Here is a 12941-nt window from a genome sequence, read left to right as displayed (position 1 = left end):
CATTCCTCTTACCGCCTCCTCGCTGTCACCTGTCCATGGGACGGCCGCCATTAAGACCTCATGCACATGACTGTATGTATTTTGCGGTCCGCAAAAAACAGATCCGCAAAAAATACGGATGACATCCGTGTGCATTCCGTATTCTGCAGAACAGCCGGCCCCTGATAGAACAGTCCTTGTCCGTAATGCGGACAATAATAGGACATGTTCTATTTTTTTGCGGAAGGAAAATACGGACATACGGAGACGGAATGCACACGGAGTAACTTCAGTTTTTTTTGCGGACCCATTAAAATGGTTTCATATCCGCAAAAAAAAAAAACAGTACAGACACGGAAAGAAAAAACGTTTGTGCGCATGAGCCCTAAAACCGCGGCAGACGTGAATGGATGGTGTCAGAGGTTCTCTTATGCACTCGTGAAAATCGTTTGGGGGCGATTCATAGTGACTTACAGTGCGGCCCCTAGGGGGCAGGGCACCGGAATTAAAACTACTGGCCATGACCCCTCAAGACAAACCCCTCCCCAGAACAAAAAAGTAACAATATAACGGGAAAAAATGTCACAATTCTCTCTAAGATTTCAAAGTCCTTGGCCGAACATTACTGGAGCTCGTGTTTCATCTCAAACATGTCTGCTTACCTCCAAGAATAGCGCCACACCGGTCCACAGGCTCTGTGTGGTACTGCAGCCCAGCATCAGTCACAAGCCATGGACGGGGTGGTGCTGATTCTGGAAGAAAGCCGCCATATTGTTTGCATACCCTTGACAACCACTTATGTACAGCGGACCTGCATCTCCTCAGCCAATGAAAATGTGAATGATTTCGGGGTTAGTGTCCTTTCTTTTAAAGGGGTTTTCTGAGAGTTTATTAGTGATGGCCGAGCTTCAGGATAGGTCATCAGTATCTGACCGGTCAGGGTCCGAGTCTCCGCACCAACGCCGATCGCCTATTCGAACGGCGTTCCGGTGACCACTGTGGCCCCGTCCTAGGCCAGAGGCGTTACGTTCATCCTAGGCTCAGCTCAGTCACATTCAAGTGAATGGACCTGGGCTGCAATACCAAGCATGGCCACTATACAATGTCCAGCGCTTTGCTGTGTGTTGTGAGGGGGCCGCAGCACTCTCCAGAGCACCGCAGCCTCTTCAAACAGCTGATCAGCGGGGGTCAGATATGGATAGGTCATCAATAGTAAGCTCTCGAAAATCCCCTCTAAAGTGTAGACTCGGTCCTGCTGAGGGTTGTTGTTTGCCATTTACAACTCTTTTACTTGCTCCTTAGCAATAAAGAAAGCTGCAGCTTGTAATCTGACGGACTTATTTTGGGCGAGATAATATAAATTAATGTCAGGGAATAACTTGTGAGCCGCCGATTGCTCCAGTGTGTAGGTTTACCTGGTCTAGCGGAAGCTGCGCCATCCACGTGCTTTCCAGCAGTCCCTTCCTCTGGCTCAAGGGGGCGTCGCGGACGCTCAGGAACAGCTCGTGTGCGTTCAGGCAGCACTGCTGGCACACCCCGTGCTCCGTCTCAAACACACTCGCCCTCATGTAGCTCTGGTTGGAGCGGATCAGGAAGTCATCCTGACATTTGCGGCTGCAGAACCGACTGTCCCAGGCCGCGGCCTCACTCCGCTCCGCGCGCTGGGGGCAGGGTTCCTGGCAGTAAACGCACAGAGGATTCCCGGCACTGTCCACCGCTTGCAGGTAGCCTTCACCTTCAGCGTCCAGCAGGGACCCGGCATCTCTCGGATCTTCGGTCCTAATATTGGAGACATTATGGTGAGAGGATGAATAGCTCGGGCGGCCGGAGGCGGCTGCGTTATAATCACCGTCTTATTACGACCTCAAACTGTGAAACTAATAAGAGGCAGACAGGCGTTCAGGAAGTCAGATCAGAAATGAACTGTTAATTTTCTGATATTGTGCATATAGCCCATTGAGCGCCTTCCATTAAAGTCGCCATCCATTTCGCGTTAACCGCTGTCTGACTGCGCGCCCCCCTCCCCCACCCTGGCTTAATGTGCAGATACTCCATGGCATGTAAGCTATATTCACCCTTGTGAAACAAGGACGGCGATGAATTATTTATTCACACTTGTAAACAGTGAAAGAAGAGATGGACGGAGACGGAGATCTCATTATAGGGAGAGGCTGCGGGGGGCAGGATACACCATGCGGTCATCATCAGACAGTACATGAACAGAACGCTTGTAGGCACGAGGGCAGCCTGCTTTCTGCAGTGACTCAGAGTCCTCGGCTAAGAAACCCTCCTATAACCCAAAGCTAACGCTCTAAGAAAGAGTGTGCTGCTTCTGGGGCTCCCGAGCTGTCCAGGTATTACGGTCATTCGAATGGCTGGCATGTAATACTGCGTTTCCCCTGCAGGGGCCTCAGACCTCCAGCCATCATCTGATCAATGTCTGGCATGTAATACTGCGTTTCCCCTGCAGGGGCCTCAGACCTCCAGCCATCATCTGATCAATGTCTGGCATGTAATACTGTATTTCCCCTGCAGGGGCCTCAGACCTCCAGCCATCATCTGATCAATGTCTGGCATGTAATACTGTATTTACCCTGCAGGGGCCTCAGACCTCCAGCCATCATCTGATCAATGTCTGGCATGTAATACTGTATTTCCCCTGCAGAGGCCTCAGACCTCCAGCGATCATCTGATCAATGGCTGGCATGTAATACTGTATTTCCCCTGCAGGGGCCTCAGAGCTCCAGCCATCATCTGATCAATGTCTGGCATGTAATACTCCGTTTCCCCTGCAGGGGCCTCAGACCTCCAGCGATCATCTGATCAATGTCTGGCATGTAATACTGTATTTCCCCTGCAGGGGCCTCAGACCTCCAGCCATCATCTGATCAATGTCTGGCATGTAATACTGTATTTCCCCTGCAGGGGCCTCAGACCTCCAGCCATCATCTGATCAATGTCTGGCATGTAATACTGTATTTCCCCTGCAGGGGCCTCAGACCTCCAGCCATCATCTGATCAATGTCTGGCATGTAATACTGTATTTCCCCTGCAGAGGCCTCAGACCTCCAGCGATCATCTGATCAATGGCTGGCATGTAATACTGTATTTCCCCTGCAGGGGCCTCAGAGCTCCAGCCATCATCTGATCAATGTCTGGCATGTAATACTGCGTTTCCCCTGCAGGGGCCTCAGACCTCCAGCGATCATCTGATCAATGTCTGGCATGTAATACTGTATTTCCCCTGCAGGGGCCTCAGACCTCCAGCCATCATCTGATCAATGTCTGGCATGTAATACTGTATTTCTCCTGTAGGGGCCTCAGACCTCCAGCCATCATCTGATCAATGTCTGGCATGTAATACTGTATTTCCCCTGCAGGGGCCTCAGACCTCCAGCCATCATCTGATCAATGTCTGGCATGTAATTCTGTATTTCCCCTGCAGGGGCCTCAGACCTCCAGCCATCATCTGATCAATGTCTGGCATGTAATACTGTATTTCCCCTGCAGGGGCCTCAGACCTCCAGCCATCATCTGATCAATGTCTGGCATGTAATACTGCGTTTCCCCTGCAGGGGCCTCAGACCTCCAGCCATCATCTGATCAATGTCTGGCATGTAATACTGTATTTCCCCTGCAGGGGCCTCAGACCTCCAGCAATCATCTGATCAATGTCTGGCATGTAATACTGTATTTCCCCTGCAGGGGCCTCAGACCTCCAGCGATCATCTGATCAATGTCTGGCATGTAATACTGCGTTTCCCCTGCAGGGGCCTCAGACCTCCAGCGATCATCTGATCAATGTCTGGCATGTAATACTGTATTTCCCCTGCAGGGGCCTCAGACCTCCAGCGATCATCTGATCAATGTCTGGCATGTAATACTGTATTTCCCCTGCAGGGGCCTCAGACCTCCAGCCATCATCTGATCAATGTCTGGCATGTAATACTGTATTTCCCCTGTAGGGGCCTCAGACCTCCAGCAATCATCTGAACAATGTCTGGCATGTAATACTGTATTTCCCCTGTAGGGGCCTCAGACCTCCAGCCATCATCTGATCAATGTCTGGCATGTAATACTGTATTTCCCCTGCAGGGGCCTAAGACCTCCAGCCATCATCTGATCAATGTCTGGCATGTAATACTGTATTTCCCATGCAGGGGCCTCAGACCTCCAGCCATCATCTGATCAATGTCTGGCATGTAATACTGTATTTCCCCTGCAGGGGCCTCAGACCTCCAGCGATCATCTGATCAATGTCTGGCATGTAATACTGTATTTCCCCTGCAGGGGCCTCAGACCTCCAGCCATCATCTGATCAATGTCTGGCATGTAATACTGTATTTCCCCTGCAGGGGCCTCAGACCTCCAGCGATCATCTGATCAATGTCTGGCATGTAATACTGTATTTCCCCTGCAGGGGCCTCAGACCTCCAGCCATCATCTGATCAATGTCTGGCATGTAATACTGTATTTCCCCTGCAGGGGCCTCAGACCTCCAGCCATCATCTGATCAATGTCTGGCATGTAATACTGTATTTCCCCTGCAGGGGCCTCAGACCTCCAGCCATCATCTGATCAATGTCTGGCATGTAATACTGTATTTCCCCTGCAGGGGCCTCAGACCTCCAGCCATCATCTGATCAATGTCTGGCATGTAATACTGTATTTCCCCTGCAGGGGCCTCAGACCTCCAGCGATCATCTGATCAATGTCTGGCATGTAATACTGTATTTCCCCTGCAGGGGCCTCAGACCTCCAGCCATCATCTGATCAATGTCTGGCATGTAATACTGTATTTCCCCTGCAGGGGCTTCAGACCTCCAGCGATCATCTGATCAATGTCTGGCATGTAATACTGTATTTCCCCTGCAGGGGCCTCAGACCTCCAGCCATCATCTGATCAATGTCTGGCATGTAATACTGTATTTCCCCTGCAGGGGCCTCAGACCTCCAGCCATCATCTGATCAATGTCTGGCATGTAATACTGTATTTCCCCTGCAGGGGCCTCAGACCTCCAGCGATCATCTGATCAATGTCTGGCATGTAATACTGTATTTCCCCTGCAGGGGCCTCAGACCTCCAGCGATCATCGCTGGAGGTCATGGTGATGACGAGACATGAGAACATATGTTATACACTGCAGTAAGCAGTGTAAACTGTAATTGATCGCTCACCGCCTGGATCTACATTAAAAAAAAAAAAGTTTCCTTTCACTTTCACCAAGCAGAGATCTTGAAAACTGAGCAAATAATACACAAAGTCTAGTAGAAAGTTGCAGAACCTTTCATTATACTGGAAATCCCTTGCTCCCCAGCAGCATCAATAGTGGAGTCTTCTCACAAGCTCTTTGACTCCTTTAGGGATGGTCCATCACTGGTCTTAAAGGGATGTTTCCATCTGGATAATTCTGGCATATCCACAAGACATGCCATAAACGTCCGATATGTGCACGCGATACAAGGAACCGAGGCGGACACGTATACACAGCTCTATCCATTCACTTCTATGGGAATTCAGAAAATACCCCAAGTAAGAGGAACGGGGTGACCAGCATAGGTCTGTATGTAATTCATGGTCCATGGAAAGCTGGGTGACACCCCCTATGGACACCGTGTCATCCCTGTATTAGAACTCACATAGGAGACCAAGGCGTACAGAATATTATAGCTTATCCACAGGTTGTGTGGGGTATTACAGCTCATTTACGTCACTGGAGCTCAGCTGCAATACCAGACACAACCTGTGGACAGGGGTGGCGCTGTTTTAATCCTGGACAATTCCTTGAAATCTCTTTCACAGGGGGGCAGTGGAGGACCCCACTCCATGATGTCCATGTGACCAAATAGCACATACCAACAGATGCTGATGGGGCCACTGATTTAAAGGGAATGTATATCCTACATTTGTTTTACTAATTAAAACCAGATTCTGATATTCCTTTTTTATTTCAATTTTTTTTATACATGATCATGGGGCGGTGGCAAAGAACTCAGTGGTTTACCTTACTTCAGCCACACGGACCATTACCAACCTGCAGTTCGGAGGGCAATCATTGCCTTCTAAGGGAGAGTGCTGTGGGCATGTTCTGTGACCAGGTCATTGCGCAGAGAGGGGGAGGGGGTGAACTGTGACATTACTTTTTGTGACTGCTGGTTCCTGTGTTATCTCCATATAGGTATTGCCTGCTGTTCACTGTGATGATAATGAGATGACTGCTGGGAAGTGATCTCTACAGAACCGGAAGTGTCAGTTCATTATGAGGCTCAGTGGTCGGGGGGAAAGCTGCAAGATTCCAGAAAGTTTCTAATATAGATAAGGAACAAAAAAAAAAAAAATTCTTTACAAAATATTTTGACTTGAAACAAGGGGTCCTTTAAGGGCGCTGACATAGGAAGACGAGTGGCGCTCTGTAATAAGAGCTTCTCCCCGCGGCAGTCAGATCCTGCACGAGTAACAGTCCTCGAATCAGTAAATCATTTCTCAGGCAGCGATTGATTTGCTCTCGGTTTCTTGTCTTCATTACTTTGTCCAGAGCAGGAAATTAAACCTAAATTTCAGAGCGGTTTCGGGTCAGCCGCCCGCCCGGCCGACTGTTAATAATAAGAAGAGCAAACTTCATTACACGGAGGACTGAACAATTAAAACGATACCTGTGCAGCCGCCGCCTGCGCTCGCCGCTCACCACTGCAACACTAAATAGATCTGTTGTCTCCAGAGACATGAACATAACAAGTTCATGCATCCCGGCTCTGGGGTCACCCTCACTAATGGATGCTAATCCATCAGTGAAGGGGCGCCGCTGATCTCTGCTGCATCCCTCCCACCCAGTACATCTGCCCCAGCTCACCCCAAACCACTGCCTCACCCCCGAGCCATCCTTGGTGAAATAAAGGGATTTATCAGTTATTTTCACAAGAACATCTGCAACTTTCTGAAAAACTTTGTTTCAGCTGCCATTTTCAAGATCTCTGCTGGCTGTCAGGGAATGAGCACAGCTCTTTTTCTATCCAGAGCCAGTACACCCCACCCAAGGCTACTTTCACATTAGCGTTTTTCTTTTCCGGCACCGAGTTCCTTCCTAGGGGCTCTTTACCGGGAAAAAACTGATCCGTCATATCCCCATGCATTCTGAATGGAGAGTAATCCGTTCAGGATGCATCAGGAAGTCTTCAGTTCAGTCTTTTTGACTGATCAGGCAAAAGAGAAAACCGCAGCATGCTAGGGTTTTTATCTCCGGCAAAAAAAACTGAAGACTTGCCTGAATGATGGATCTGGCAGTTTTTTTTTTTCATAGGAATGTATTAGTGCCGGACCCGTCCTTCCGGTCTGCGCAGACCTTTAAAAATGAGAAAAAAATAAATACCAGATCCGTTTTGCCTGATGACACCGGAAAAACGGATCCGGTATTGCAAAGCATTATTCTGACTGATCAGGCATTTTTCAGACTGATCAGGATCCTGATCAGTCTGGAAAATGCCTGATCAGTCAAAAAAAAATTACATGCGTTTGCATACAGTTTGCCTGATCAGGCAGGCAGTTCAGGCAACGGAACTGCAAGTGTGAAAGTACCCTAAAGACCTAATCAATCTGAAGCTGAGGGTTTGCTACAAATTCAAGTCAGAATTCAATGTATCAATTGTATCCAGTATGCTCCTAAGCTCCCTCTAGTGGTGGCTGCAGGCTGACAGGATTTTTGGTTCTCCAGCCCCATTAATCCTGTTCTTGGGATTGGCGGGGGTCCCCAACGATCAGTTATCCTCTATCCTATGGATAACTTTAATACTTGGCCCAACCCCCTTAAACTTTTTATTTTATAGCATTGGAAGCTGTTTCTCAAGGACCTTTTTGGACCACTGAATCCTGCTGTCCCTCTCTTATTCCTCCTGGAAAAGAATGTGTTGAGAGGGTGTTGAGACTCTTTACAGCATGGCACTGTGTCACGGTGTGTAGGGCCACACTCTAATGGCAAAGGAAATGGTAACACCCACCGCCAGAATTGTTATTTAATGGCTAATTTATTAAAACAGACATGTCAGGAGAACTAAGAGGCGCCGGATGCGACTGTCTAGGCAGAGGATTTGGAGCTCTGTAACAGAAAAGGATATTTATTAACAAATCAATTAACTGGGTTTTGTCCGATTATCCCTCTCGGCCAATCAGTGACTGTGTCATTCTGTTCTGCATATAAAAAGGGGGCTGCTTGGTGCCCCCCCCCCCCCACCCCCTCCATAGGGGTCTGGTCCCTCTGAAGCAGCACTAATACATTGAAATCCCCTTTAAAATAGAAATTCTGGGGGTCCTCATTTTGGCTTATTTACAGTGAAAGCTCTCAAAGCTCCGGGACGCGGACAAGCGGAGGACGCAATCAGAGGGGATTCACTGCCTAAAACTCCCCAAATTCAGAATCGCAGGAAACGTTTTATATTCTTATTTTACCTTGTTTTCTAAAGGCGACAAAAAATAAATAAATAAAAAAGTGGCGTCTAAAAGTCAGAGGAAGGATGCGAGGTCGGGATGATGGCTGCATCTGTCAGCGTGTGCGGCACTTACCGCGTGGGGGGTCCCGCAGCTGTACCCGGAGACACCTTTTCTTTGACGGACGGCGGGCGCTCCCTGCTGACAAGCCTCACGCTTCCCCCGCTGCTCTGAACTTTGCTTAATGAGGCGGCAGCGACATCTTCTTTGGTCAGGTACCTGCGATCAAACAACAACATGTATGTGCGTGACACCCCATTACACTGACTGATGTTTTGTGTGTGTGATACAATGCTCGCACTTTGTCGTTACCGCCCGGCCGGCACTGCCGCATCTTCCTGTATTTAAATATTGACTTTTTTTTTTTTCTTTTCTTTCCCTGGTAAGTAAAATGTCATCTTAAATTTTTAACTAGGAGAGAATAGCAAAGTACGGGCTCCGCTAATGGCCTTGGACATTAGCACTTGGAGAGCGATGCGTTATCTGCGGCACGGCGCTGCGGGTGGGGAGAGCGCGGGGGCCACATACTGGGTATGGGCATTGTACAACGGGAGGTAGGTTTTTGGTCTAAGCAGGCCACTTAATACATAAGCTAAGAAAAAAAAAAAATGTTTTGGCTGTTCAAGTGCAGGAGAGGTTTACATAGCGGGCTGAGTTTGCCTGTTGCAGTAGAGCTGAGGTTGTCTGCTGGCACAACGTATAGGGGGATGTCCTGGACTTACATATTGATGACCTATCCCCAAATAGGAGGTAGCCCGACACTCGACTCCGCCGCTGATCATTGGCTTGGACCAGAGCTGCAGTCTCTTCATAGCCTACCAAGCACAGCGCCATACATTGTATAGTGGCTGTGCTCGGTACTGCACCTTAGTCCCATTCAGTTAAATGGGACTGAGCCGCACGAAGGCCACATGCACAGGCAGAAGAGGAGGTTGCAGCATCGTGATTGGAAGCCAGACCCCACCGATCAGATACTGATGACCTATCCTGTGGCTACGCCAATAATATTTAAGTCCTGGAACACCCCTTTAAACATTTGACATTGTGTTATTTGCGCTCACTTGCCGCCGGAAGAGCCATCGACAGCGCGGCGCAGTAGGAAGAAGTATTCTTGCGGTCACGATGGAACCCATCATAAGCACCGCCACCCGTCGTACCATGCGTCGGCCGCAGCATGGAGGTTTCCATTATGAATGGAAGTCATGACACACATAACAAGTTCAGCTCTGCTACATCTGTATAAAACCACCAATGGCCAGATCTAGTTTTAATGGAATGAATGTGCTATCAAATCACCCGGAAATATTCTTAAGATGCGGGACCTGTCTCCACCGTTCTGTCATGGAATGCAGGATTTTTTAAAATTATGATGTTGAAGTTATTTTGTACCTTTTCCTCGAAGACAAAAAATAATTATGGACTGGGGTATTTTTCTGGACTTCCTGCCGCCCATGCCTTTGAAAAAGACTGAGGTTAGCCCTTAAATGGCTGATAACAGGGAGCAGTATCCTACCGGACAGCAGACCGAGCGGTGTCCCTTTAAGAAGTGATATATGTGGCGGTATGGTGTCAGCGCCAGTGATGGGTTGGGGTTATTAAGGAGTCTTTTTTCGTGTCTTTTCACAGATATTTTATTTTTAGAGTTTTTTCTTCTCCGCCACAAGCCTCGTGTTGCTTGGCAACAAGTAGATTTAATCAAAGTGTAAAAAGTGCGACACGCAGCGCCCGCTCAACACCCCGGACAGAAAAGCAACACGGCAGAATCCATGACATGCGTGCGGGCGCCTTAAGAAAGTCTAGAAATTAAATTCTAATATTTTCCTCCGCTTCTGACCCGTCTGCTGATAAAATACTTGTATTTCACATAAAACTATTTGGGAACTCTATGGTGCACCTTCCCTCTGTAACTCCTCCTGGAAAACTATGAACAAAGCTGGCAAAAGGTGGTCACCACTGTGCTGGTCGTGTCCAATCAGTGCTGACTGCGTAAGGGGGGGGGGGGGCTTACAAGTTTGTTTTGTACGCGAGTTTTTCTGCACCCAAAAATCATCTCCGCTGAATTAAATAGGGGAAATCGCTTGTTAATTCATGTATTGTTTTTTTTTTTTTACCATGTCCATTCTTGACGTGGATTTCTCACGGAATCAGTTCCCACTGAAATGGGGAAGGTGAAAAACCACTTAAAAAAAAACACGTGAAACGTGTCAAAATAAAAATTCCATGCTTAAAAAAAAAAAAAAAAAAAAAAAAAAAAAAAAACTACAAGGGATCCTGAAGCAGATTCTGTGTGAACATGCCCTAAGAATGTCACATGCTATGGACAAGGGAATGGTGATACTCCGTTATCAGGAGGAGTAACAGAGGAACGGCACAAAGCAGAGTTCTAACCTTTAACCCTTTGGTCGCTGCCGTCAACGGAGACCATGGCATGACCTTTTGATCGGATGATATGATCCAGGACTGGGGGGCCCCCTCTGCGGCTACCCCTGGAGACCTCAAGGGTGTTACCACCACCCCGCTGCGTCCAGTGTACAGTATACATGCCGTACCCATGGGCGTCTTCAGCTTGGGCGCAGCGGTAAGGGATGAGGCGTTTCTGCATTTCCTACGCCAGTATGGCTCTGCAGAAATTTCATCGGAGACCAGGCAACCCCTTTAAGGGCCGAACCGGCCTGGTCATGAAGGGGTTAATTGGTTATTTTACCTAATCCGGCTGATATCAGTAACCCATGTATATGTGAACGCATCTGAAGGTATGTGACAAAGCAGTGATGATGAGGGTAGGGATCCTCCCGCTGGGCCTGACAAGGCTGGTAACAGGGAGCAATAGCTTACTGTAAAGCTGCCCAGCAGATGGAGAAGAGACCAGCCTCAGGTGTAGTGTCCCTTTAAGAAAGGGATCTTTTGCGGGATTTTTTGCTGGATCTTTTCCATACAGATTACGATAAGTAGGGATTGCTGGCGGACCTGACGTCATCTCCTCTCATACGTGTCCGTCTCCCCGGGGCCATCATCCTGCACACACAATGGCTTCCCTCCCTGGTCTGAGCCCGGCGATGCCTCGTACCTCTTGGTGCTGCTGTGCGCCGAGTGCTGCTTGGAGAGCTCTCCGGCGGTCAGGACGGGGCTGATGAAGATCAGGCCGCTCTTACGGACTGTCCTCTGCTTCATCGCTGTCAAACTGTTCCATTCTCTGACAAACCTGAGGATCTGAAGCAGGAAAGTGAAAAATAAGGATCGAAAAGGTCGCAGTTTCGGGACTGCGGAATAAAGGAAGCCGCCAAAACACAACATACAGCACAGCGTAACTACGGGACCATGCACATTCAGCTGGATTGTTTCTATGGAGATAAGCGTCTCCACACTGCTTATCAATGGTGATGGGGAAAAAAAAAGGTGCTGCACCTGGCATACTCCTACACGCTGCACCAGGCATACTCCTACAAGCTGCACCCGGCATACTCCTACACGCTGCACCAGGCATACTCCTACACGCTGCACCAGGCATACTCCTACAAGCTGCACCCGGCATACTCCTACACGCTGCACCCGGCATACTCCTACACGCTACACCCGGCATACTCCTACACGCTGCACCCGGCATACTCCTACACGCTGCACCCGGCATACTCCTACACGCTGCACCAGGCATACTCCTACAAGCTGCACCCGGCATACTCCTACACGCTGCACCCGGCATACTCCTACACGCTACACCCGGCATACTCCTACACGCTGCACCCGGCATACTCCTACACGCTGCACCCGGCATACTCCTACACGCTGCACCCGGCATACTCCTACACGCTGCACCCGGCATACTCCTACACGCTGCACCCGGCATACTCCTACAAGCTGCACCCGGCATACTCCTACACGCTGCACCAGGCATACTCCTACACGCTGCACCAGGCATACTCCTACACGCTGCACCAGGCATACTCCTACACGCTGCACCAGGCATACTCCTACACGCTGCACCAGGCATACTCCTACAAGCTGCACCAGGCATACTCCTACACGCTGCACCAGGCATACTCCTACACGCTGCACCAGGCATACTCCTACACACTGCACCAGGCATACTCCTACAAGCTGCACCCGGCATACTCCTACACGCTGCACCCGGCATACTCCTACACGCTACACCCGGCATACTCCTACACGCTACACCCGGCATACTCCTACACGCTGCACCCGGCATACTCCTACACGCTGCACCCGGCATACTCCTACACGCTGCACCCGGCATACTCCTACACGCTGCACCCGGCATACTCCTACACGCTGCACCCGGCATACTCCTACAAGCTGCACCCGGCATACTCCTACACGCTGCACCAGGCATACTCCTACACGCTGCACCAGGCATACTCCTACACGCTGCACCAGGCATACTCCTACACGCTGCACCAGGCATACTCCTACACGCTGCACCAGGCATACTCCTACACGCTGCACCAGGCATACTCCTACACGCTGC

The 12941-nt window shown here is 49.4% G+C and overlaps 1 protein-coding gene across 2 annotated transcripts in view; it reads right to left on the bottom strand.

The window, feature by feature from the left end:
• ZRANB3 (zinc finger RANBP2-type containing 3) overlaps window positions 1–12941 on the bottom strand; it is a 271436-nt gene that overhangs the window by 6049 nt on the left and 252446 nt on the right. For both annotated transcript variants that reach the window (XM_040440742.1, XM_040440743.1), the window contains 3 exons: window positions 11526–11668; window positions 8534–8677; window positions 1395–1758 (listed from right to left, as the gene is read on the bottom strand). In XM_040440742.1, the coding sequence (XP_040296676.1) occupies window positions 1395–1758; window positions 8534–8677; window positions 11526–11668 (651 nt within the window). The remainder of the gene's footprint in view (window positions 1–1394; window positions 1759–8533; window positions 8678–11525; window positions 11669–12941) is intronic.

This window comes from Bufo bufo, chromosome 7, assembly GCF_905171765.1.
Source record: "Bufo bufo chromosome 7, aBufBuf1.1, whole genome shotgun sequence".
NCBI classification, from domain to species: Eukaryota; Metazoa; Chordata; class Amphibia; order Anura; family Bufonidae; genus Bufo; species Bufo bufo.
Note: the sequence above shows the minus strand (reverse complement) of the source record. Positions and strands in the feature narration are given on the sequence as shown.